The sequence below is a fragment of the Mesoplodon mirus genome (assembly GCF_964341445.2).
Source record: "Mesoplodon mirus genome assembly, chromosome: 7".
Classification (NCBI taxonomy): Eukaryota; Metazoa; Chordata; class Mammalia; order Artiodactyla; family Ziphiidae; genus Mesoplodon; species Mesoplodon mirus.
This window is the reverse complement of record NC_138983.1, coordinates 107550060-107577916: the sequence shown is the minus strand read 5'-3', so window position 1 is coordinate 107577916 and position 27857 is coordinate 107550060. Positions and strand designations below refer to the sequence as shown.

Genomic DNA, 27857 nt, shown 5'->3' with positions numbered 1-27857 from the left:
TTCATGGCACATCTTACAATAGTAATCATTTGTTTATAAAATTATCTATAAAATATCTGCTTCTTCTTAGACTGTAAGTTCCAACAGCAAGAGACTTTAATTCCCCTGCTCACAGATAGATCTCCAGCACCTAGCAGAGTGCCTAGAAGATACAGGTACTATGCTATATTTTTGTTGAATACAAATTATTTGTTGACTAAATATTTGTTAAATAAAATAATAAATCCCTATATATTCTGGATGATGGTAAAAGGAACATGGGTAATCAAATTTTGGAAAATCTGAATTTTTATCTCTTTTCTATCAACATCTAGATGTGTTTCTGTAGGCAAATCTCAAATTTCTCAACTGTATTTTGAAATAATTTATTCAAGTCTTTACTAAAGTTTTTCTAAGACATTTTACATTCAGAGCATTCCTGGCAAATTAATATTAACTAAAAATAACATAATTATACCACAATTTGGGGGGAACATATCATCAGCAAATAAATTGCAATTCTGTGGACAAATACCTAATATTCCTAACTGTTATTGTGCAACCAGTATAAATAGGATTCAGTATAAAATCAGGGTTAGTGAAACCCCGAGTGGAGTCCTGTGGAACTCCCAGGCATGGAGGCCTTTTTGTCCCCTTTTTGTTTCTTGTAGGCAAGACTCCAGACTCCATGACCTTCCCTGAGTTCCAAAGGGCAGATTCAGTTGCTAATCAAGGGAGGAGCAGCCAAGAAACCACCTGATGGAAGACTAAAGGGACCAAAGAAGCTCATCAAACTTAGGAGGCCCCACCACCTGAGACCCTGCACACACCCTAATCTTGTCAGCAACCCTACTCTTGGGAAGTATTGTCATAAACTCCTCATCAAATCTTCCTGGGTTGGGACACATAGTTTTTCGAGACAGGAGCCCAGTGTGTCCCTCTTTACCTGGCAAAGTAATAAAGCTATCCTTTTCTACTTAACCCCAAACTCTGTTTCCAAGATCTGATTCGGCATCAGTGTACAGAGAAGCGAGCTTTCTGCATCAATTCTGGCACAAATCTGGGGCCAACTTCGGGACTGTCCACCGGAGGGTCTCCTAGAGGCCAGATTGCCTGGGACTCTTGCCTGGAAAGGCCGAGCCCCGGTCATACCCCGTCCAACATCCTGGTAGCTGGAACTCTGAGGTGGGAATAGACATTGGAAGAAGAACTGCTCTAGCAGATTCTAAGGCCCTTTTTGCCTTGAGGATGCTCCTCTCTTCCTTCTGCCTGGGCCGCCCTGGACTTCCGTTCCCGAGAAGTTATTTTGGGGAAGCAGAAGAGTAGCATTTGGGAAGTCACAACACCTCTGCCAGCATTTTGGTAAGTAAGTCCCCCAGCATGCATGCTGAGGTTGCTCGACTTTGTCTGTTTAGGGAAACTCTGGTTCCTGTTTGGGGATTTTCCATTAGGAAGATTCCATTTGTAAGACACCACTTGGACCAAGGTCATTAGTTTAGTGGGACTTGGAAGCCAGTTTGAGCCTTGGGCTGTTTATATTTTGTGTGTGTGTGGCTTCCATTTGGCTGGCAAGTATTCTGGTTTTGCTCTCCGTTTTGTGCACACAGCTGTTTAATTCAACTCAACATGGGAAGCACTTCTTCTTTGAGTCCATCTGAGAGCCGCCTGGGAAAATTCTGGCAGTTTGGTCTACCTATAACTATGAATCTATGACTGAAAAGAATGAGATTCTATTGTAACTGTGTTTGGCCATTCTATATTCTTAAAAGTGAGGAGAGGTGGCCTCTATATGGTGGCCTAAGTTATTATATTATTCTTCAGCTATAAATGTTTTGTCACAGGAATGGAAAGGCTGGGAATTTTCTCCACTCCATTAGGCTAGTCACTCTGGGCTCACTCCCTTGCAGGAATTGAGCCACTCTGGTCTCCCTAAGAGCCAACTCTGGGTTTGTTCTCTTTCAAGAACTGAGCCAATCTATTTGGAAGTCTTTGTCTGGGAGTGGAAGTAGAATTTTTTTTTTCGTGTGTATAGTTGTATTCATAAAGTACACTAATCAAAAGCTATACGACAACATTAATAGCAAATCCAAATCCAAATGAAGACATTCCTCTGATTTTCATCTTTCATTGAGCATCAAAAACCACCAGTCTTTTAGTCCTTTTCTTGTACATTATTCTGTATCCATGTTCTCTACAACGGATTGGATCCCTTGATTTTATTTCATTTTCTGTGTGACATTCTCCACAGATATATATCATTGGCTGCTGCTTTGGGGGTTGAACATCCTTCTGGGTGTCTATTGTTGTACCTGTTTAGTCCCTAGCGTCTTTCCAGTTTGGGCCCAAATACCAACCCCCCAATCCGCCAATTCCTTACCCACGTAACACCAGAAGTAGAATTTTAAAATTATACCTCCTCTGATATTCTGTCTGTGTGGCCATAGCTTATGTGTCATTTGTGTTTTAGTGTGTATCGTTTTGGGGTGAGCCATTCAGGCTTGTGCAGGATGGGAAAATTCTACCCGATCATTGCGAGCCATTTTGAGTCCTCTGTCTGGGAGTGGAAATGGAATCTTTAGGCTACACCTTGTCTGATCTTTTGTTTGTGGGACCATGTTTGTTGTTTGTATATATGTGTGACAGTACTTACATTGACTGCTTCAGACATCTTTGGTAAATAAGAGGGCTCACATGTGACAGCACCAGGGAATCCTTCCCTATTGTGTCAGGCTTTGCCTGTGGCAGAATGTTGTTGGGATTTTCCCTTTTGGACTGGCCTTGTTATGGGTGATCAGAGCTCTGTTCCAACTTGTAACCCCCCCCACCCCACCAGGGTATTTTTGCAAAACTGGGAGATCTTCAGCTATGCTCCCATGAAAAAGAATTGGCATTTCTCCCCTGTGCTCAGGCCCTCAGGAATACTTATCTTGTCTAGACTATCTCTAGAAAAAAAAACTTAAAAAGGCGGCGGGGGTGGGGTGGTGGGGGTGGGGGTGGTGGAAGCCTTTTAAACTCAAGCGGAAAAACTGAGATTTCTGGTTCTGTCTTTATGTAAAAGTTAACCTGTAAATGAACTATATTTAATTGACTTCAAAGTGTGCACTTACAAATTAAATCTAAATATATAGAAAATTGGCCATGATAAATTCTAGGACCACATGATCTGGGAAATGTTCAGTACTGAATTGATATTGGCTATTGAAGGTGGCTTAAGCATGTTGGTTTGATTAATATAGACATGTCTTTAGAGTCATCAATGTTAAGTAATGCAAGTGAGATATGGGCTTTGGGTGAATTTTTAGGAAAAATTATGTTTTAGGAATGTCTTCTTAAGCGTTTTGACTACTTAAAAATGTAAAGTTGTGCTAAATTAAGTTAAATGATGGAAGTTTATTGAATAACTAGGACATTTCAAAATAAAATAAGATGCTGAAACGTTAATTACTGAACATTGGCTTCCTTTTACAGAGAAATAAAAGGTTTAGAACTATTAATAAATGTTTGGTGCTACACTGAAATATTTTCTATAAGAAAGCACATATTTCAAGAAATTATTATTTGGATTTATGTTTACTGATGTACATAGTGTTGATATAAAGGACAGTTCATGGTTGCTTAAGGAAAGTAGGATGTGTGTTTTCAGTAAAGAAGGTATAAGGAATGGAGTTGCATTTTATTAGGGAAAAGGAAGTAGGTCTGACTTAGGGCTGGCTGTTTCTGAATGGAAAAATTAAGTGATGAATACAGAAAGTGACAAAAAGTTTTGTGGAAAGTGGGCCCCGAGAAAAGAGTTTTGTGCATGGTGAGGATTGACTAAGGTTAAAATAAATTTAATGAGTAAATGAATTTTAAAATTAAGCAGTTGCAAAACTTGAATTTGGCTTTTCTCTCTGTTAAGAGAACCAGTTTTCTTAAGATGTGAAGTGCCTTTGATAACATATTTTGTTTCTTTACCTTTTCAAGAGATCTGTTCTATATTTGTTTTTGAAATTGTTTTATTGTTACTTTGTCTAAGTGAATATTGTTTCACAGTGACCTATGATCCTGGCTGAGTGTTCTAAACCGTTTTGAGATATATATATATATTTTTTTTTTTGTGACATATATTTTTGATATATATATATTTGACAAAACTTCTTAAATCAAAATTTAATGAAGTCCTTTGACCTCTAGCTAACTTTGGGATGCTTCAAAGGGCCCCTGAAACATCCTAAAGAGAGATAAAAAACTAATTAGTTTTGTTTGGTATGTTAAAAGTACATGGGAAGTATGGTCAAATGAGTAATAAATCTTAGGTTATAGTGTGTGGTAAATGTTAATAACATAGATATTCTAGAAATTATATGGAATTCTTATATGTCCTGATAAAATATCATCAGTTATAAATCCAGTTATTATCTTAAAGTGTTGTATGTCTCAGCAGTAACCAAGTTACTTTGTCAATTGCATTACATTGTAATCAGACGTTAAACATGACTTCTTAAGTCTTTTGTCATTATAGACACTTATGGTTTTTATTCTGAGGCCTTTGCAAAAATGCTTCCTCTTCAAGAAGATTTATAGAAAGGACTTTTGGATAAATACAAGTTTCTAACTTTCAGACCATGATGCTGAACTGGGTAAGAAATTGAAAAATTCTAGGGAAAACCTGTTGGCTTTATAAAAATTTAACAACAAGACTGGTTACTAAATGAACAGGTGAATATGGTTATAATTTTTATGGGTTTTGTCTGAAATGTTATTGGTTTTGATTTGTGTTTTCCAGATATAGTAAAACAACTTCCACTCAAGTTGGTTATGATTTACAACAATGTGGTAAATTATACCTCTGTGAGTGAAACTGAGATATTTTTCTTTTCCTTCTGCCTGCTCCCTTTAAAAACTGGAGACTCTTGGGTTCTGAGCAGCCTTTTCAGGCGAGTGAAAAGATTGTCTCCTGGCATGTGTAGGAATCTTGATATTTTGGGGACTTCTAGAAGAGAGAAATCCACCTAGGCAAAATATTGATGGCAGACCTTTGATATGACTTTCTTCGCCTTGAGTGGCCTTTGGAAATTTTAGTCTGAGATGCCTTCTGAGGAATTACACCAGAGTCAGTGTGGAAGAACCTATGTGGTCAATGGGCCGAACTTATTTTCAAAGCAAATTAGCCTTGGGTGTACTTGATGAAAATGGGGGTAATTTTAAAAAATTATGTTTCACTGAATATTAAATTCCAGTTTTGTTAATTAAGGTCTGTATTTACCAATACTCACTTCCCAGATAGTTCCGTGCTGTTATATTGTTACAAAATATAATTAACTTGTCAGAAGAACATGCTAAGTTTTATTCTGAAGCCTAACTTTGTAAACAATCTTTGGATAAAGATCAGATGCTCCATGATCTACAACCAGGAGGTTAACAGCAGGCTATGTTCATTCAAATTTAAAGGCTCCCTTATGTTGGGGACAATTAAACCCATACTAGGGATAACCAGCCTAGTAACACTAGGAAACTGGGCTGGGTGCCTTATGGGCAATGCCAATATACAATTTCCCTTAAAAATAAGGATTGGTACAGAGCAGACTAAGTCCGATGACCTGGTATATACTGGGCTGCACCTAATGGAAGTTCTTGATGTATATTCTTACTTATGACTTTACTATCTGTTAGTTATATTGTTTTTTATATTGTCTGTTTTGCAAAATTGTTGTTTCTTGCATTACCAAATGTGTGACTGGGCCTCTGATAAAATGGTGATATATAGTTCCTATGAGATCAATGACTGTAGTAGTGCAACTCTAGATAAGGGAAGAAGCAACACGAGGGAATATTTTTCTGGGCCATAAGGGACTAGCAATACAGGTGGTCCAGAGACCTTTGGCACTGTTAATAGGCCTAGTCCAATAATAGCACATTGAGTGGCCTATCAGTGAAATCTTCACCAGACATGGGAATGAGCATTCTCAGCTCCATGGGACAAAATGGTCATGAAATGCCCCCCGAACCATGGTCGAATTTATAACACTGAAGGGGTTCTGCCAACTGAAAATTGCAATCTGCCTCTGCAAGGATTAAGGCAATGGCCACTGACCTTCAAGGAATTCAGGGTGGAGATCAGGAATGAAGCACTCTGTGCTCTAGGAAATAACTGGCAGAACAGGCCTTCAGAGAGTTAGATATTTTCAGGAGATTTTATGAGCCCAATTTCTTCATTTTCCCATATCTAGAAAAACAGTGAAATCATTAACAGTGACATCTGCTTTACCATTGAGGAGGGGAATGCATTTGAAAGTCAAAATGGAGTAACTATGGTAATACTTGCAGCCCTTTATGGATGTGATTTAAGACACATTCACTCCTGTATTGTTGCAGACTTGAATTTTCTGATCTATGTCAGACACCACAAGGATTAAAAAATTCCCCCACCCTCTTCAAAATGATTTTGGCTAAAGAATTGAGAGGATTACACCTGGATCAAGGTTGAATAAAGGCTTTTCCAGCCAGAAAAGTAAAAGCATCAGAAGTGGCAAAACCTTTCTCAAGGACATTATTAAGAAAACTCTCACCAAGCTATGCAAAAAGAGTCATCTAAAATGGGACAAGGTCTTGCCAATTGCTATGTTCAACAGAGTGGTCAGTTGTTTACCTCTGTGCATGAGTTTGTGTTCCATAGGCCTCCCCCTCACCTGAAAGTTCCCTTGCATCCCCTCAAAGCAGGAGACCTGGTGTTGCTGAAAGTGAGAAAAAGAGCAATGACCTGGGCAGCAGATTGAAGAAAAATGGAAGGGATCCTATGACATTCTTCTTAATACTCATGCCTCTCTAAAACTGGATGGAGTAAAACTGTGGGTACATCACACCAGAGCAAGAAGATTACCAGAGACTGACTAGCCAAGCCTGCCTACAGCCAGTGAACAGACTTCCAAGAAGCAGACATCTCACTCTTTGGGAAACTTTAAGTATCTGTTCCAACAAATGAAAGTTCTGTTTTCTTATCCTTTCTAAGCTTCTGTTTTCATACCTTCTACCTATAGATTCATGTGCTGTTTCTTTCAATATTTCTAACTGCTAGATATATGCTCAGCTTACTATTTCCATGTCTTCAGGATTGCCTTGAAGGGTTTCCCCATCCAGGGAATGGTTTGGAAACAACTGGCTTCAGACTTATTCTCTTGAATTCCTTAGGAAATGAAATCTATTCTGCCTAATAAAGTTCTGGTTGTCACTCCTCTTACCTCTAACTGGGTCTATTGAACCAAAATGTCAGAACAGGGATTGAGATCTTAACCATATAAGACTCAGAACCAGGACTTGGAATGCAAATATTTCTAATTCTGTATCTATTCCCCCAAATTAAGGCAGGACTATGCCCCATCTCAGCAGTAAGTAGTCAGAGCAGTTATCACCCTGTTTCCTGAAAGACTTGGGGAAAGATAAAATTGAAGTGGGGGTTAAAACCTAGTCCCCCCCCACCCCCCCAAAAAAAACCCTAGTCCCCCTAAAGCGAGTTCTTCTGCTGAGTTTATGATTAACATTGTTATCCAAAATGCTGTTGTTCCCTTTCTCGTCCAACATCTGTTCTCCTCAAGATTGAGGATTAGGAAGGAAAAGGGGGGAGTGAAACCAAGTAGGGTCCTGTGATGCTCCCAGGCATGGAGGCCTTTCTTGTAGGCAAGACTGCAGACTCCAAGACCTTCCCTGAGTTCCAAAGGGCAGAATCAGGGAGGAGCAGCCAAGAAACCACCTGAGGCAAGATTAAAGGGACCAAAGAAGCTCATCAAGGTTAGGAGACCACCTGAGACTCTGCACACACCCTAATCTTGTTAGCAACCTCACCCTTGGGAAGTATTGTCATAAACTCATCAAATACTCCTGGTTTGGGACACAGTTTTTCAAGGCAGTAGCTTGCTGTGTTCCCCTTTGCCTGGTAAAGTAATAAAGCTATCCTTTTCTACTTTACCCAAAACTCTGTCTCCAAGATTTGATTTGGCACTGGTGTACAGCGAAGCTGAGCTTTCAGCATCATTAGGAGCTCCTGCTTTTGTGTCTGACAGACATGGACTTTGACCAAGACAACTTTAGCATTGCCCTCAGCTTGACTAAACTACAGCGATTTCTTCCCCATTATAGGCCCCTGACCTTCCTTTTCTTAGAATATTTACTTTAGAAAACTTGTAAATTACTCCTCTGCCCATTTGACATGTATATAAATCTCCTAGCCTGTTGACAGTTTTATGACCCACAGAATGCCTTTTGTCAAGGACCAGGAATCATCTCTTCGAAATGTACTCATCAAGGAAGATAGCATCGTATTTCCCAGTCTCTGTGGGAGAGGAGGGTAGGACTTTAACTTTGATGGGTACCAATTAGGAAATATAGATGGCCTAATCACTGAGAAAAAATCTGCAAACTCAGAAATAACTCAATATGCTCAGCACATCCCATTGGTCAACCTCCCCTGTAATGTCCTCTAGTTCTTTTCTACTACCTCACTCAGTGTTTTGAAACCATCCCATCTTTGTTTCAGTAGAGATGAGTTCAGTCTTTCTTCCTTATTGCAATAGCCTTGAAACATGTCCTTGCCTGTTTAACTTTGTCCAGTGCAATTTCTGCTTTGACAATTTAAATCCCATTTGAGGAATTTGGTAACCATGAGACCTAGAACATGTTTTTTGCACTTTAAGCATTTATTTTCTGATTGATAAAATGGAAATTATATGTGTAATGTACCCAGCATTAGTATGAGAATTATACATGTAAAATCCTCAACATAAACCTATGTGACATATTATGTGCACTGGTTTATTACTGACTAATTAAATAAAACACACCAAATAATTATCAGTATATCATCTATTATGAAATTGATTGTTTTAGGATCTGAAGGTAAAGCTAAAGTTCTCAAAATGATTTTAAACGGAAAATAACTGTGGGCATTCAAAACTAATATGGAGCTATTTTTTTCTTTAGGCTGAGAGTTCTGAGTAGCCTATTCAAGGGTATTCTTGAATGACCCAATAAATATTAAGTTCTCACAATTATTCTGAATTAATTGAAAAAACGGAATGTGGGAATAGTAAAATGGGGGGAAAATAACAAAGTTATTTAGTTTTCTAGGCAGCTGATTTGGGCAAACATAGCATTGTGATCCAGTTTTTATTTTTAAGAATTGTGATCGGGCTTCCCTGGTGGCGCAGTGGCTGAGAGTCCGCCTGCCGATGCAGGGGATACGGGTTCGTGCCCCGGTCCGGGAAGATCCCACGTGCCTCGGAGCGGCTAGCCCGTGAGCCATGGCCGCTGAGCCTGCGCGTCCGGAGCCTGTGCTCCACGACGGGAGAGGCCACAACAGTGAGAGGCCTGTGTACCGAAAAAAAAAAAAAAAAAAAAAAAGAATTGTGGTCATATCAAAACCCCTTGAAGCATGGGGCCTTGAAAAATAAGGTCCTAAATGTCTATTGCAAATGGTATCAGAGAATAACATCAGTCTTAATTTAATAGAGGTATTCAGAAAAATTGAACTTCAGGAATTGAGATATTACTTTATTGCTAAGTCTATTAGTTTTTATCTCAGTGTTATGGCAACAGACTCTGAAATCTTCATACTCCCTCATTTTGCCTAAAATGTGTTACAGCCTATGATGTTCACAGTTGGGTACTGATGTTCTTAACTCATTCAACTTATTCTTTAAATTCCAATATTAAGTGCTTTCCCTCTCTCCCTTTTCTCTCTTTTTATGACAGAGTATACTCTGAAATTTTCTCAGTTGGATGATGTTAACTTACTATTGCTTTAGAAATTGCTGATCTCACTACATTTTTCATAACTGTATACCTGTGTTACACAAACAGCAATGTGTAATCAGATTCATATTTCCAGATAAGCACTGTCTGTCTTTCCACCTGCTATTATATTTGATCACTTGCATGTGTATTTACATTCCATAAAATATTCTTGCTACACTGGAAAGAAAAAATGGAAGAAAACACTATGTTCTCTTAACATTATCAGTTCCAAGTTCAAGATCAAACTCTTCCTTTCGCATTCACAGATTCTAATGTCAGGCAAAGCTATTGCAGGGGAGAAGAATTTGCCACCCCAAAGCATGTTTCTTTTAGCATAAGGATTATTTTAGGCTGATTATTTTTAAGAAATTGTAAACACAGGAGAAGCTCTGAAAACCAAGTAGACATAAGACTTTTGTAAAAGACATTTACAGGTATAAGGGAAATCTCTATTTGTAAGGATGTCTTCCTCTCTTACAAGGAAGAGGGGGATGACTCTAAATCTCTCAATATTCTTTTCAGTGGAGAAGGCAACAAGTTAAGTGTGCATAACAGCCTAACTCTTGCTTACTGTGCTTTTCCTGGTAACCTCCCATAACTTATTCCTCACCCCTAACACCTTTTGTCTTTAGCTGAAGACAGTATGTGAAGTTATGGCTTTCCCCATTTTCAGTTTTTCTGGGTCTCTCCCATGTAAACATGTTACTAAATTTTGTTTGTTTTTCTCCTCTTAATCTTTCTTATATCAATTTAATTATTAGGACAGCTACAAAACCTAGAGGAAAAACTTCTCTGGCTTACACTTTTTTTTTTTTTTTTTGCGGTATGTGGGCCTCTCACTGTTTTGGCCTCTCCCGTTGCGGAGCACAGGCTCCAGATGCGCAGGCTCAGCGGCTGTGGCTCACGGGCCCAGCCGCTCCACGGCATGAGGGATCTTCCTGGACCAGGGCACGAACCCGTGTCCCCTGCATCGGCAGGCGGACGCTCAACCACTGCGCCACCAGGGAAGCCCTGGCCTACACGTTTTAAAAATGTTTCCTTTGGTTTTTTTCAATGTTTCAAACCATTTAAACTTCATGAATAATTGTTTTTAAGTTTTCCAGTTTAGTATAGTCAATGCAGGCCATTTCCCAGCATAACAGTGAATTTCTGAAAGCGGTATAATCTGACAGCAGCCCATATATTCATTGACAAGGCAGGTTCTATAAAACAGCAAGTGTTTTATACTGGTTATTTTGTTTTTTCATTGTGCTGAAAATTTCAGGTTAGTAAATCCTTAAAATGCATTTTAGAATAGGATGATTAAATCTTACCATGTAATTTTATTTATTTATTTATTTATTTTTATGTTTATTTATTTCTTATTAGTCATCCATTTTATACACATCAGTGTATACATGTCAATCCCAATCTCCCAGTTCATCACACCACCACCCTCACCTCCCCCGCTTTCCCCCCTTGATGTCCATACGTTTTTTCTCTACTTCTGTGTCTCAATTTCTGCTCTGCAAACCAGTGTATCTGTACCATTTTCTAGGCTCCACATATATGCGTTAATATATGATATTTGTTCTTCTCTTTCTGACTTACTTCACTCTGTATGACATTCTCTAGATGCATCCACGTCTCTACAAATGACCCAATTTTGTTCCTTTTTATGTCTAATATTCCACTGTATATATGTACCACATCTTCTTTATCCATTTAACTGTCAATGGGCATTTAGGTTGCTTCCATGACCTGGCTACTGTAAACAGTGCTGCAAGGAGCATTGGGGTTCATGTGACTTTTTCAATTATGGTTTTCTCTGGGTATATGCTCAGTAGTGGGATTGCTGGGTCATATGGTAATTCTATTTTTAGTTCTTTAAAGAACCTCCATACTGTTCTCCATAGTGGCTGTATCAATTTACATTCCCACCAACAGTGTAAGAGTGTCCCATTTTCTCTACACCCTCTCCAGCATTTGCTATTTGTAGATGATTAAATCTTGTCAGGTAATTTTAAACCTGTAGAGGCATAATACCATAAAAAACATTTTAACATCTTTGATTTTATTCTATCAAAAACAAATTATTTTTCCAGTATAAATATCCACAGCTTACTATGTGTCCTATCTGTCGATATCACAAAATGACAGCATTCAGACACTTGTTACCTGCAAAGGCAGTGTATCTGCTATTTGTCACTAAGCAACATTCAGAAAAAAATTCCCCTTTTCTATTATCATGGAAAATGTGTCAGGACAAGAAACACACACAGAGAAAATTACTCCTCTGGTGAGATATTTTGAGACAAAAAGTCTTTCCTGGTCAAAGATGAAATGCACCTTGTCAGTCACTTCAATTACTGCCTCATTTCTGTCAATAGAGCGAGAACCAACTCCCTGTGGCAACGTCACAGAGGCATTTACCAACATGCAGAGTTGGATTTGGCCTGTGAGCAGTGTTTGCTGAGCTCAGCCAGGTCTGAGTCAATGCACACAGATAGAGTGATCTTTAATTATAACTATTAATCTTCTTTAAAGCTGAAGAAAGGACATTTGTCTTTTTTGCATGAATATTTGCTATTTCATCTTTGGTATCAATGGATACCTTCCTTCCTCAGCCTTTTCTGATATGCCTATGGCATTAAAGTGTACTGATTACCAACATTCACATTGCAAGAATCAATTTGAAGAGCTGGAAACTTATTACACGTTAAAATAAAGCATTTCCTATCCTGTGACTGTGATTAATATCCATAACCAAATGAGCTGGGCAGGAATGGAGGAGTGTGAAGGTTGAGTTAACAAGATGCAAAATCATTAACCATGTGTAGAAAACACTTCCTTAGAAGAATTATAATTCTGGCCACTTGCAACAGATTTTCCAGGCAGAGCATTATGAAATGGAGGGAGAAAAATAATCATTAGTGAGCAAATCAGCAACAACATTAAGGCTCTCAGTAATCCCACTTTGTACTAAAGCCAGGTTTATCGGGAGGATCTGTTAATAATGAAGGTAGATGGGATGCTGGCACCTCAGGGCTTTCCTCTGGCATCTTTAAGTTTATGATGGCATTGCAAAACCTTCTGTAAAACCCTATCCCCAAGGCCAACACTGATAGAAAAGAATTTTTCAGGAAAAGCATCTATATTACCAGAGGAGTATAGGGGAATAACTGCTTATACTCTCTGACCATTCTCTCATTGCTATTTGCATTGATCTGTTATTTTTATTTCAAATAAGTTATGGTACATTTGATTAGCTCTTTCCAAAAAAGAATGTAATGTATTCATATAGTAACCCTTTACTGAGGGGCTGTTATGTGTCAGATCCCATAGTAGGCACTGAGAATAAATACTAAGACAAATTGGAAACAGTCTGTGTCCTCCAGGAGCTAAAGTTATTCCATATCATATCTGATTTTTTTAGAAACATATCAGATTTAGAGCTTGGATCATAACCAACTTCTGATACCAGGAGGACAAATATTAAAATATCTGAAATGAAACAAAATGGATTGGCAAAGTCATTCAGTATATCCCCAGCTTTAATACTCGACTACTTTTAAAGGTCTCTAAAATTGTTTTGTATCATCTCAACATGTTTTCTGTGGTGGTATTGTATAGTAGAAAATCCACAAAATTTGAATCAGATGGCCTAGATGCAGGTTTGTGCTATGCCAATTTCTAAAAGTACAAATTTAGAAAACTGTTTTACCTATTGCAATGTAGGGGGCAAATTTTTGCCACCCCAAAAATGTGTCTCTTTGGCATAAGGATTATTTTAGACTGATTAGTTTTAAGAAATAGAAGTCTCAAAAAGTTTTTCTTTTTTACCTCCCCCTTAACTGCCTAACAGAATTTAGATAGAGGGCCTGTTCCGGGAAGGGAACTATCACCAGAGATAACGACAAAGAATATGAACGATGTGTGGTTGGGGGATTTAGCAAGGCCTACTTGTTCAAAGTCCTCTCTGTGTTCCACTGTCTTTGCATGACATGGTAAACATTTGTTACCGAGTCCAGACTCGCTCTGCTCGCTGCACGACAGGCCAATGAATCAGAGACGACGTGTTGAGGCAAGGAATACGACTTTATTCAGAAAGCCGGCAGACCGAGAAGATGGCTGACTAAAGTCTGAAAATAACCATCTTATCGGGCTTTGGATGCCAGTTTCTTCTATAGCACAGAGAGGGGGAGGAGATGAGGAAGTAAAAAAGGCCGTAAGTTTTGCAAATATCCCCTGGAATGGCCAGCTTCGGTGAGGGGTGAGGAGATGTGATAATTTCTTCTTTTTTGCAGCCATCCACAGGTGGGCGAGGGCAGACTGTCTCCCTGTGAGCTGAACAGAGGCACTTTAACATTCGGGCAGAGGGGCAGGGTTCCCTGAGGCAGGTCATTATGTATGATTATAATAACAAAAGCAACAAAAATCAAAGGTTAAAGTTAAAGAAACAGATCGAACATGGAGTTCGATTTAGCTCTTCCCTGTTACATGTTTGCTTACCAAACACTGGCTTTTCCCATCTTCCTTTAAATTGCCTTCCTTCTTCCCTTTGTTACAGATCCCTATGCCTTTCTCCTTAGCTCAGGATGGCATATAAGCTGCAATTTCCTGAGTGTCAGTGGGTTTCACAGTCTTATGTGACCCTGTATGTACATAATTAAATTTGTTATTTTTTTGTTAATCTGTCTTGTGTTAATTTAATTATAGAACAGCCAAAGAACCTAGCAAAAAAATTACTAGCAACAACATTACTTTTCATTTATTGAATATTGATTATATGTTATTACACATGATGCTAAATGTGTGTCTTATTCATTAAATCCATATAACTCTATGAGAAATGTACTGCTATCACACTTGTTTTACAGATGGGAAGATAATTTGAGGATTAGAGTGATTAAGAATATTCTACGCTATCAAAGGACTAAGTAGCAGAGCTGGGGAGCAGAGTGAAGCCAGGTCCATTTGACAACAAAACCCACACTCTTACCTTTTGGGTCACTTGACCTCTTCCTGCTGGCCTAAGTTAGATCCTTATTTAGGTCTTCATTCCTTTTCAGCTAGAGCCTCACAAGTATGTCTCTGCCTCCCGTCTTTTCTCCCCTCAAAGTCACCCTTATTCAGTTGCCAGAGTGGCCTATTTAAAATGTAGATCTGACCATATTCCACTGCTGCTTAAATCCCTCAATAGCACCTTGTGGGGGCCTTTCAAGAGAAGAAATACTCAAGTATAAATGCCCACCTCCACCATGGCTCACAGAGTACAGGGTCATCTCTCTTAGTGTTATTTTCCTTACCCTTTTTTTCCCCCCAAGTTTCACTACCTTCTCACATATGCCCCATGATTTAATCATGCTGAAGGTATATCTTTCTCACAAAATGTTTGGAGAGTTCTGCTCAAATTTGAATCCACTTTTTCCAAAATCTTTATCCTCTGATATTATGGGCATTATTGATGCTTAAAATATTAACTAATGTTGAGCCTTTGCTTGTCCTAAGAACTAAAGTGGAATCATATAAGGCTATGTCTTGTCCATCTCTCCTCACTCAATCATCTCATTCATTTCCTCTGATCAAATTTCAGAGGAGGATCCTTTAATAAGCAAGGAGATAGGCTTATATGAAAATATTTGGAAAACAGTGTGTTCACTTCATTGAGCAAAATATGCTAAATATATGTTGAATAAGCTAGAAAAATTAGAATATTATGCTAATCCTATAGCCATCTGAGTATTTGAGTGAAAATAAGAATTTATTATTGCTTAAACTGTGATACTTAAGGAAGTTAATACAGCATATTGATATTTCTGAATTTTGCAAACAAGCAGTTTTAGTTGAAACCATGTAAAATATAACCATAATTATCACATTAATTGAAATCTTAACATAAAAAAAACTTTTTTTCTCTTTACTAATACTGCACCATTCATAAATTTTATCAAAGAATGTATTTTATTTCCTTTTCCTCTAAGTCCCATGGCATGTTTTAATGGATATCTGCTATTTTTAAATACAAAGAATCTCAACTCTTTTTAGTCAGTGTGATAAACTGGAAGTTGATAAGGCTTTGTTCTACTTTGCTAAAGCATAGTTATAACTATGCTCTCATTTAGTTCTTTTTTTTTTTTTTGACACGTTAGGGAAGACGGAATTTTATTCTGTTTCACAGAGAAAGCAGATAGGTCTGGTGATAGCAGCCAGATAAGCTCAAGTAACTAACAATCACAACAGTGAAAGATCACTTCTTATGTGTACCTGTGATGGAAATTATTATTTGTTCATGATTATTTGTTCCCTCCTTATCCTTGCCGTTTCCCTGCTCCGTTAATCTTAATGTGGCTATGGGATTTGCTTTGAGCAAAGAAATATGGATGAAGTTAACAGTGAGCTAACTCCCAGGAAAAGGTTTGGAAAATATTGTATATTTCTGTTTGCCTACTTGGTGTTGTCCTTTGACGCTGGAGAACCTTACATTCCCAGTGGGGGTGTCCTTCAGCATGGATCACAGATGAGGAAGAAAAATGAGCAATTCCGTATCATCACTGTACCTAGGGCTTCAGCCCTAAGTGCAAAGCTGTTAGCTGTTATGATATGAACAACAAAAAACTTGGTCATTTTAACACTGAATTTGTTAATTTACAGTATAACCTAGTAAATAACTGAGTGTGTTTTTTTCTACCTCTACTGAGAAATTTATAAGTTTCTACATTTTACCTGAGAAATCATAGTATAACAAAGCGTCTTTTAAAAGAGTTGGTAATCAAAAGTATAAAGGATAAATTTAATAATAAACACATTTAAAAAACAATTTAAGAATAAATTTAAACAAGGAGAAAAAAGACTTATACTCTGAAAATGACAAAATACTGCTGAAAGAAATTAAAGAATACATAAATAAATGGAAAGACATCCTGGGTTCATGGATTGGAAGACTTAATACTGTTATGATGATAATGTTACCCAAAGCAATCTACAGATTCAATACAATTCCTATCAAAACCCCACTGGCATTGGGTTTTGCTGTTGTTGTTTGTTTGCTTGCTTCAAAAGGAGGGAAATCCACCCTAAAATTCATAAGAAATATCAAGTGACTCTGAATAGCTAAAGCAAACTTGAAAAAGAACAAAGTTGGAAGACTTCTACTTCCTGGTGGAAAAACTTTCTAAACAGTTACAGTAATAAAAGCAATGTGATATTGGCATAAGGACAGATATTTGGACCTACAGAATGAAATAGAGAGCCCAGGAATAAATCCTCAAATTTTTGGTCAATTGATTTTTCACAAGACTGCCAAGACCATTCTATGGGGAAAGGACCATCTTTCCAATAAATGCTGCTAGGAGAACTGGACATCCATGTAGCAGAATAAAGTGGGACCTTTATTTTACATCAAACACAAAAATTAACTCAAAATAGATGAAAGACCTAAACTATACAATTCTCAGGGGAAAACATAGAAGGAAGTCTTTAGGAACTTGGATTTGGCAATGATTTCTTGGATACGACACCATAATCACAGTCAACAAAAGAAAAAATAGATAAATTGGACTTTAAAATTAAAAACTTTTGCACACCAAAGGATATCATCAAGAGAGTAGTGTGAAAAGACAACCGACTGAATGGGAAAAAATATTTGCAAATCATATATCTGATAAGAGATTATTATCCAAAATATATAAAGAACCTACAATTCAGTAACAATGACAAAACAATTTAATTCAAAAATGGGCAAAGAAGTTACTCCAAAGACATTACTCCAAAAAAGATATGCAAATGGCCAATAGACACATGAAATGATGTTCAATATCATCAGTCATCAGAAAGATGCAAATCAAAATGACAATGAGATACCACCACATACCTATTAGGATGGTAACTTGCTAACATGGCCAAACTACAGGTCAAATTATTTACTGAGTGTAATGTTATGGCCCAGATCCTGTGAAATGCACATAACCCATACTATTTTTTTGATGATCGCAAAAACTCTATGAAAGGGTACTCTTCCTGTGTTAATAGAAGAGGAACCTGAAAGTAAGGGATGTTGTACAATTTGAACCACACTTACACAGCTACTATGTGACAGAGCCCAGGATTTTATCCATGGTTGCCTGGACACAAAGCCCATATTCCTTTGACTTCACATGTAGTCTCCCAAATAAGTGTTTCCATTCCCACTCTTACTCCCAGAATACTGAATGTTTTAAAGGGTGTAATTCACTTTTCTTACTCTTTTATTTTTCAAGTACATTACACATATTAGCTCATTACAATCTCATAAGTCTGTAAATTATATTTTATTCTGTTTTCACTGATATAAAAAGTGAGGTTTACTACCTGTTAATCCCTATAGTGATAAAATAGAAAGTTAGGATGAACTATATGGTGAAGTAATTACAAATGCTGGATTTAAAATGGGACTGTTGGTTCAATCTCAGTTCCACTGACTGACTTGCTAGGTGATGATGGGCAAGTTACTTAACCTATCTGTATAACAGTCTTTTCATCTTCAGAATAGAGATGAGAGCAATACTAGATCATATGATTTGAATGAGGATAAAATGGAAGTAATTCACTAAGGGGGTTTGATCAATGTCTGGCACAGAACAAGCACACAGTAATATTAGCCATTGTTTTATATTTGTTTCCTGAGACCAGACTTCAGACATACTTTTACAGAATTAAGTAATAATTTTTGGTTCAGAGTATGTTTAGTGACTGCCAAACACCAGTAATCTCATGTATTAGACTATATTTTAATTACATTGTATTACATTATGTATTTGTTTATTATATTTGTATGTCTCCATTAGAGAGTACATTTCTAAATTAAAAAAAATCTTATTAGGAGTTTGTACTACGATTTACAAGTATGAAGTGTCTAATGCTTTATATGAGAGATTGTTTAGTCAATATTTATTTGTTGATTTCAACAGAAATGATTTCAACTGAAATGGCTTTAAAAGAAAATTTTGAAATTTAGAGAGAGCATTTTAACTTGGTGCTTTACGATGGCATTTCAGAGGAAATAGGAGAGTTGCATTAAAGGAGAAACTGATGAAACAACAAATAAAAATACAATATCCAAAAAGCAAGGTTAACATCCTTTAACTCAACTGAAATATGGAACAAATTTTCCACCTAGAATTTTTGTCTACTTATTTTTAATGATTGGACAGATCAATTGGTTTATGTTTAAATTTGTTTTGACTTTGTTTCTATTTTGTGGGAGAAATACATTCAATCACTCTACACATAATTCTAAGGGTTCTGAGCTCTCCAGATATAATCTAATTGTGTGATTATACAAATAATCAATACTAACAAGTAATATTAGTAGACTGAATGACTGAAGTTAAATCTAGTCACATATAATCTAATACTTGCTAAAAATAAGCAAATCTATATTCCATAATTTGAATTTTGTATTTAATTTTGAAATAATATTTGCCTTCTGAATCTCAGTGCTTTTCCAGTTTACTGTTGCCTCAATTTAATCTTGGGCTGAGATCCCTAGTAGATTAGGAATAAGAGTTCTTAGAGATCATTAACAGAATTAAAACATTCTACCAAGTGTAATCAGGAGTAATATACTAGTACTGAAAAGAAGGAACATTTGAAGCAGAGATTATTTCACACCATTTTCATCCTTTGAGTTGTTTAGTGTTTAAAAATTTTTCAAAGAAAAGACTAATGTTAATGGTGGGCAGATATAAAAGTGAATCACAGTTGAGAAGTGGTGGCCAGTGGAGGGAGAGGGAGTGTGGAATAGAATATCTTGTCCTTTCTTATATCTAATTTCTAAGTATCCTTTATTCTAAAGTAACAATGAATAGTACTAACTTATATTTATTACAAGGCTTGTCTTGTCCCTTAGGAAGTTATTTTCACATAATCTAATTTGATTTATACAAGTGAGCCAAAACCCATTGTAATGAAAATTTGTGTTCTATTGTTTTGCATATACTGTAGAAATCACTTTTGATTTTTAATATTCCATTGAAGATTATTCTTCCCTCTACTATAATTAATTGTGAATGCTCTTTCAGTTATTTGTGTTGGCAATAAATGTGTGTGTGTGTGTGTGTATTTTCAAGTTTGCAAAGGAGTTCTGTGATATCAAATATATAATTTTTGTGCTGTTATATAATTTCAGTTATAAAGAAAGGTCTTTTCTATGATAATAGTTCATCAATATGCTGTTTCTATGTGCTGTTCCCAGTATTGCTGAGTGAAGGGAATGTAGGAGGATGGGAATAGAAAAAAATATGTAAGTCTTGGGAAACAATGTGATAGTAATAAAAGAGAGTAGGATTTGGAGTAACATAGTTGTGAGTGCAAATGCCACTTCCATTTTGACCTGTTAAGTATCCTTGGGAAAATTACTTAAACTCTCTAAATATTTTTCCCATTTTTCAATAGAAATATTACAATTTACCTAACTGGGTTATTAAATTACATTAAACAGAATTAAATTAAAAGCTTGACACAAAATAATTACTGGTTGTTAATTACCTTCTCCTATGCTTGACAATCTTGAAGCTTGGTGTTATCTACATCTGTTCATCACTGATTTAAGTAAAGATTATTCATTCTTCCAAATGTAGAGGTAAGATAGTGTTTAAAAATAAAAACTTACTTTAAGACCAAATAAACTAATTATTCCCTTTATCAAATACTGCCAAATGAGAAAGTCCATTTACTTTAATAATAATAATTCCATTAATATGACCAAATAAATATAATTGTATTTTCTCCCTTGTGTTATCATGAATATTCATTAAACATGAATTTTAATATTAAAAAGCAGCATTATATATGTTAGGTCTCAACTATCCTGGGTTTATTATTAAAGGTAAAACATACCCTAACAGTGTTGATAGGACCATATATAGGTTTCTTTCTGTTAAATGTTTGAAAAATAAAGTCATTGTATACTGTAGGTGCTCCGTATGCTTGTTGATAATGTTAGAAAAGTTAGTCCATGAAAGGTGGAAATAGCAAAATTCTTCTGACAAGTATGTAAAAACATGCGTTTGCATTAGTAAGATTAACTGATTAATTTGACCATGCTCTATAAATAAGTCTCTCTCTACCCCATTTTCCCTATAAAGCAGATATTATAATTTACATTTTGCTTGGTTAAATGCTGAGTGTCAATCACACTGGAGATGCTCAATAAAGAGTAGCTGTTATGATTTCTCTGACACATGCTCATGTAAGATTTGTAGAATTCTGAAAGTACACTTCTTTAAATTGTTTCTACAATCAAGCACTCTGAAAGCCATGTTAAATTTGTGTGGTGGTGGGGAGAGGCGGTGGTTAAGGCACTAAATCGAATGTAAAGAAAACATGTCCCTATTGGAATTATATGGAACACGACAGATGCATCTGGGATGACAGGGAGAATGGAAAATTAAAGACCTATATTATGGGTCACTGTCTGAAGAGAACTTGGGTCAGCCATAATAGTAAGAGACTTAGACACCTGGGAACTAAAGCCTGATTAAAGATGCTAAGTCACTGAAAAAAAAAAAACACACTTTTGACAATATTAGAGTTAGTCCAAATTGAATAAAAGAATAAAGAGTACAAAGCTTTTTAAACTATAAACTGATTTAAATAAGAAAATAACGTAAGTGTCAAACAGTCTGTTTTCCAGATCACACACCCCCCCACACCATCCTCATCACTCACTGGACCCCATTTAGTATGTGCCAGAGAGGAAGGTTTTATAATTCTACCCTTTGCGGGTCCAGGGTAGTTTTGGGATCTCTATGGCTACCAGATCAGATTCTAGTTGCACTGGAGACTCCTGAACTGATTTTGAATTGAAGTTATATAATTTTATTTGGTCTTGTAGGAAATCAGTCCCAGGGAGACTTCCTAGAGAATGGGATTCATTTAGTCATGCTTTAATTAATCCATTAATTAACTAATTAATTACATCAACATGTATTTATGTACTCAATGCTTAGTATCAGCAAAGTAGGTTCTACAGACAGAATAGGCTACTGACACAAAGCAAAATTGTTGACCACATGGAGAATTTGTAGTATTAGGCAAGGCACCCAGTAAACAAACAAAACAATTAAGTAATATATGTATTGATATGTGTGACTGAAGAAAGATAAATCACGTTAAGATTGATGAGAAGTGAAAACTCTGCTGCTTAAGCTAACATGGTGTGGAAAGGCTTATTTGAGGAGTTGGCTTTTGATTGATGATTTAAGTGAAATGAGGGTGCAAGTCTCAGGGGTTTGGGACATTCAGGACAGTTGTGTTTAAGGGAGAGCAAAGAGGTCTGTGTTTCTACAGTATATTGAATAAAGGAAAGAGTAGGAAGAAAGGGTGGAAAGATAACCAGAAACCACAGCTCAAGAGGGTCCTGTGGGCCATAATAAAGGTTTTTTTTTTTTTTAATGCATTTTGTGTTATTACAACCATGGCAGTGTTTTGAGCAGGGAGCTGTTATAATCAGATATACATTTCAAAAGAATCACTTTTACTGCTTTGAGATAAATTAAGGAGGAAAAGGTGGAAGCAGGGAGACCAGTTAGGAGATGACTGCTGTAAGAGAGAGATGGTGGTTAATATCACTCGCACTTGTATGTATTTACTCATGTTTGTATGTATTCATGTACATGTACATCTGTATTAATTGAGCATTTACTATACTGAAGCGATATAATAGTTGACTGAGGGAAAGTCTACTTCATTAATTGTCCATAAGAAACCTGTAGTTAAAGGAGGTAACATAATATTAATTGATTCATTGATTGATGTCTTAGAATGTGCTATTATTGCTAAAAATAGTATCAATGTGTATAGCATATAAGCTTGGATGGTCTTCTGGACTGACAGAATGTCATAAGGTCAAACAGGTCGCAACACATATCCATCAACCAACTAAATATCTAAATAACAACCTTATAATGGGTAGTAAGCATTTATCTGTAAAGCAGCTACTTGTAACAAGAATAAATCAACCACTGTATTGAAAGATGTCAATAATAGATTTAGACTGATGGTCAGCCCAAACACAGATATGATGTGGGAAATACAGCAAGCTTTATTTATCTAAAGGCTAGAGAGAGGAGTCAGCAAAATCAGAATATACAGTGGACAAATCAACCACATTCTCCAGTGACAGACATGCAAATATCCTGGGAATTTCCAATTGTCCTCACTATTGGAACAGAGTTTCAGATAATAGACTGAGAGAGTGAAGCACTCCTCTTTTGACTTAATCTTAAACACATAAGGCTAAATTTGACCATGGTTCAATTGTTTGGGTATATATACTGGAGACCATAGCAATTGGATTGTCTGCACCCCATCAGTCTCAGAGTTATAAAATGCGATATAACTGCTAGGTACAGTAAAACATATGCCTAGACCAGAATGGGATCATCATTCACCACTCAGCCTTTGGGGCAAGCACGTACCGGAATTTCATTTTGTAGAACTAAAACAATGGTCAGGTACCCAGAATCTTCTGAGTCATTCTATTTTGCAAAAATTATATATTTCTAATAATTTGTAAAACATAAATACAACTAAAATAATTTTTCATCAGTTTGAAAGAGAAACCAAGAATTTATTAAAAAGATAGTGATGCATATGGGGGCAAGGGTGTAATTAATAGGGTTCCTTTGTGCCTCCTCCCTGTCCTGCCCAACAAGTTGGAAACAGGAGCAAAAGTACTGGAAGAGAGAAATAGTTACAATGGGCCTTAAGTAGTGCCTTCTCATTGTCAGGGTCTGCAGGGTTTATAGGGACTCTTCAGGTTTACTGAGATCATGGGGGTGGGGAGTAGGTGGTTGGAAGTGGCACAGAAAGAGGAAACTGTAGGAGATTCACAGCCCAGATCTCAAGGGATCTGTGGTGTAGGAGAGAGGCAGAAGTGGCTATTTCAGGAAGGGACAGGAGACGGTCATCCCCATGCAGTGACAGAGTCGACACAGCGCCCCCTGAGTTGTTCCAGGTGTTGGCACTTGGCAACCAAGAATAGAGAAGATGCTGACTGGTGGGACATGACCTTCCAACAGCAAGGACAGCACAAAAACCAAAGCCTTCCCCTCCCCTTCTCATCACCACAGAATATGTACACTCTCATGTGCTCCCAGACACATCTTGGAAAGGAGCGGTGGAAGATGATGCCTCCTGCTTGGGGCGGGGGGTGGGGGGGTGGGTAATGCTATGCAAGGGGGTTCCGTGAACTAACTGAATATTTACTCACCAGAAATTGTGGGAAGTAGAGAAGATTGAATTTTATTTAAAAAGCATAATTTTTTAAAATTTTCTTTTCTTTGTTCTGACTTTAGGAATAGGGGTGCCAAAGCAATAGAGATCAATTTTAGAAAAACAAAACAAAACAAAACAAAAACCTAAAATTTTGGTATATCTGGCTTATCATGATTCAGTTGCTTTCTACATAAGGTATTGCTGCTATTATATAAATTATAAGAGCTAAGTCAGAAAAATAAATATGTTATAGAAAAGAAAAGGAGCAATAAAAGCTCTTTCAACTGCGCTGATACTCTCAAAATACCTGCCTGTGCGGGAGACCACCAATTTAAAGAATAAAATACTTCAGCTGTAATAAGCATCATAAATAGATAACATTTGTTTCCAGATTGCCTTTTCAATGCTGTAAGGTCACTCCACAGCTCTTCAGAAAAGCAGGCTCTGCGGCAACACAACAGGCTCTTCCAAGATTATGCAGGTCTATTGATATTCCTGGAAGTTCACACAGCTATCATGTACAAATCTGACACACTGAAGAATTCTGAACTTTCTAGTTTCACTTAATGCTGGGCATTTAATGTCTCAATCTGTGTTGAACATGGCACATATCCCTCTCTATTAATGGCATTTGTCTTGTCAATGTCATCTGGTTTAGATTTCAATTTCCTAGGCAGGAAAAAAGTCTATTTGGCAGAGAGTAGAAAGAAATGTTATAACCCTTCAGCACATTCTAATCAGTTTCTAGCTACAGTGGCTATTTAACACTATATTTTCAAGCTCAACTTATGCTCCATTGAAGATCTGAGATTCCTTGGCAGATGCTTGGTCTGTTTGGCAGGAGAATAAAAGATATGTTTGTAATCTTTTGGTATTTATACTCAAATGATAGCCTCCTTAACACTGAACTCCACATTTTCAAATTTGATTTATATAGCACTTCACTGGAGAGGCTGGACTGCTGTATTCAATTTGGGAAACTAGTCATGGGGAGAGATATAGGTAAATTGGGGTCAAATTAAGAATGATTATGTTTTGTATTTACTTGGTTACACTGTATTTTATTTCATAAAATATTGATGCTTAGATATTTTATATATAAGTTATAATAAACAAGATAAATGCAGGGGTATAAGCATTTTAAAATGAAAGGAAAATAAGAAATAAGCAGAGGAGAGATTTTGTAGCACAACAACTATATTGCTTTTGAGTTAGATGAGCCTGAAGTTGAATATCAGCTCCACCCTCAGAATCTGCACAAACCTGGAAGGAAAAGTTGTCCAAACTCTCTAAGCATTAGTGTCTGTATCTACAAAATGGAGCCAATAATTCTTACCTGTACTTTTGTGACTAGTAAGTGAGATAATATATGCAAAACACTTAGGATAGTAATTGGTTTAGTCTACACAATAAAGTTCAAAAATTTTTAGTGTAACAGGAAGTTAAAATGGGACTCTTTCTGTCTTGGTGTCAAAAGAAAAACCAAGACCATAAATAGATGGCAAATATTTCACATTTCAAAATGAAGTGCTAGTTCCCCTCTGCTAGATTTTCAAACAACTTTAGTCATCATGAACGGAACATGTATCATCAGCCTTTACAAGGTGCTGGTGAAGCCAAGAGAAAAGCTGGACACCAGAGAGAGAATTTCATCAGAAAACAATACAAATGTGCTATGAGTACTCTCCAACCCGTCTTCAAAGGCGGTAGTTGTCGTTTTCCTTTTATATCAAGATTTTCAAGTTAGGCTTTAAAAAACCACTAGGAGAGCTAAATATGTGGTTATTGGAGCATATAGGTCAGAGTAGACTGTTTCTGAGTCACATCTGAGAAAACGAAGGCACGAGTGGCTGGACGAAGGAGTCTGTGACAGCAGAAAATGGGGCTAAGAGAGAGAAATGATTTCATTCCCATTAAAATGGACCAAAGGCACATGTTTTCCATAGATCGCATCAACTATTTTCATGTAGACCACATATAAGAGCAGGGTTGCCTGGGGTTGTCTTATAACACTCCAAAGAGATCGCCAGGTGTAGTGAGAAGAGCTCAGCTGATAGAGACTCGTGGTATGATCAATCTACGAAGTGTAGGAAGTAAGAAATTTTAAGTGGTCACCCTGGAATAATTATATTTGTCTTAAGGAAGAGAACTATAGATGCAAGATCTCAAGAAGCTGGGACCTGGGGGAAGTTGCTGAAACACACTCAAAATACCTCAAATTTATTCACAAAGAGTCAGCATTAAATATGTCAGGCACCGAAAACAGTAACAGCTCATGATATTACCAGTCAAATGATATCTTTCCTAGAATTCACCTCTCTACTTGCTCCCTACTTCAGTCTTGAAGGAAACTGAGCCTACTTAATGGGTAAAGGAGTTGAAATGCACAAAATGTAGAATTAGAGAAAAAATGTAAAAACACTCTTCTGCCCTATTTATTGGCTTTTACTCAGAATAACTCTTCCTGGAGAGGAAAGGATTTTGAGCTATTATACAATACAAAATATTTTAGTTGCCTAAACAAGATCGGTGCTATTTAATCATTTAATAAAAATCACTGGGCATTGTCCCAGAAAGTTCTTTCAGACACCTTCTGAGTTATCACCTACCCAAGTCCTAAGAGACAGCCACTGTTCTGATTTTTTTCCACTATAGATGACATTTGTCCATTTGAGAACTTAATATACACAGAATCATATGGTATGCACTCCTTTGGGTAGGGTTTCTTTCATAAAGCATAATGTTTTAGAGTTTCATTCATACTGTTACATGGTCAGGAGTTTATCCCTTCATAGTGCTGAGTAGTATTCCTTTGTATAAGTAATCTCAATTTGTTTATCTATTCACATTTGATGGACACCAGGACTGTTTCTAGTTTTAGGCTACTGTGGATAAACCTGATGTTGATATTCTTGTACACATATTTCTGTGGATATATGTTTCATTTGCTTTGGGTAAATACCTAGGAGTGGAATTGCTAGGTCATACAGTAAGTCTAAGAAATTGCAAAAACTTTTTCCAAAGTGGTTGGACCCATTTGTCAGATGTGTGTGTGTGTATCTTAATTTTAGACATTCAGGTGGATATGTATGTGTATATAGTTCTTTTTTTCTTTTCTACTTAGTAATTCTTCAAAAGTGAAAAGCAGATGTTAAGAAAATGAAATCACATTGATCACACTGGCTGAAATATAGTTAAAAGTGTTTTATGATATCAAAAAATAAAATCATAATTACTGCTGGATGAAGTTAACTATCAAGGTACACAAAGTAGACTTTTAAAAATGGACCTCAACAGTATAATTTATTTTAAAATTATTTTGGCATTTATTTATTCTTTCAATCTTCTATTACCTTCATTCTAATTATGTATACAAGTAGGCTCTGGGAACATTATGCCCGTGTCTAAAACTAAAAGAAAATGAAAAAATTTGTTCATCTTAGAATAGCCATTTTCTAAAATCTAAGACATCAGATATAGGAAGTTGATTGATTATTCTAGAATGCTAGCATTCAGAATAAAGTTATATATATTTGCTTTACCACATACTTAACCATTCATCTGTTCCATGATCCATTCATCTACCTTACATGCCACCATATGCTGTTATTTAATGAGGTTACTTCAAGTTTTCTAGTTAATTTTATAAAGCTCCCTTTAAAAGCTTATTCCAAAGGGAAGCAAACTTCCCCTTCCTCAGCATCTACAGATGGCCTCAACCAGAACTGCTGCCACTCCAAGTGTTCAATACTCTCAAATGATCCATTACACCATGGTGTTTTTAACATAAATAAAGGTTAAAAGATCATAAAAACAAGACCATATGCCCAAACATGTTTGTGCACCTTGGCAATGGGAATGTAAGGACTGAATCA

The 27857-nt window shown here is 36.7% G+C and overlaps 1 protein-coding gene across 1 annotated transcript in view; it reads right to left on the bottom strand.

The window, feature by feature from the left end:
* Nucleotides 1–2016: 2016 nt before the first annotated feature.
* The window catches only part of LOC309808935 (DNA-directed RNA polymerases I, II, and III subunit RPABC4-like), a gene marked incomplete at its 5' end in the record, with an annotated part of 45007 nt that continues 19166 nt past the window's right edge, over nucleotides 2017–27857 (bottom strand). Inside the window, one exon of the mRNA XM_082629500.1 lies at nucleotides 2017–2288. Within this exon, the coding sequence (XP_082485626.1) occupies nucleotides 2104–2288 (185 nt within the window). The 3' untranslated portion in view covers nucleotides 2017–2103. The remainder of the gene's footprint in view (nucleotides 2289–27857) is intronic.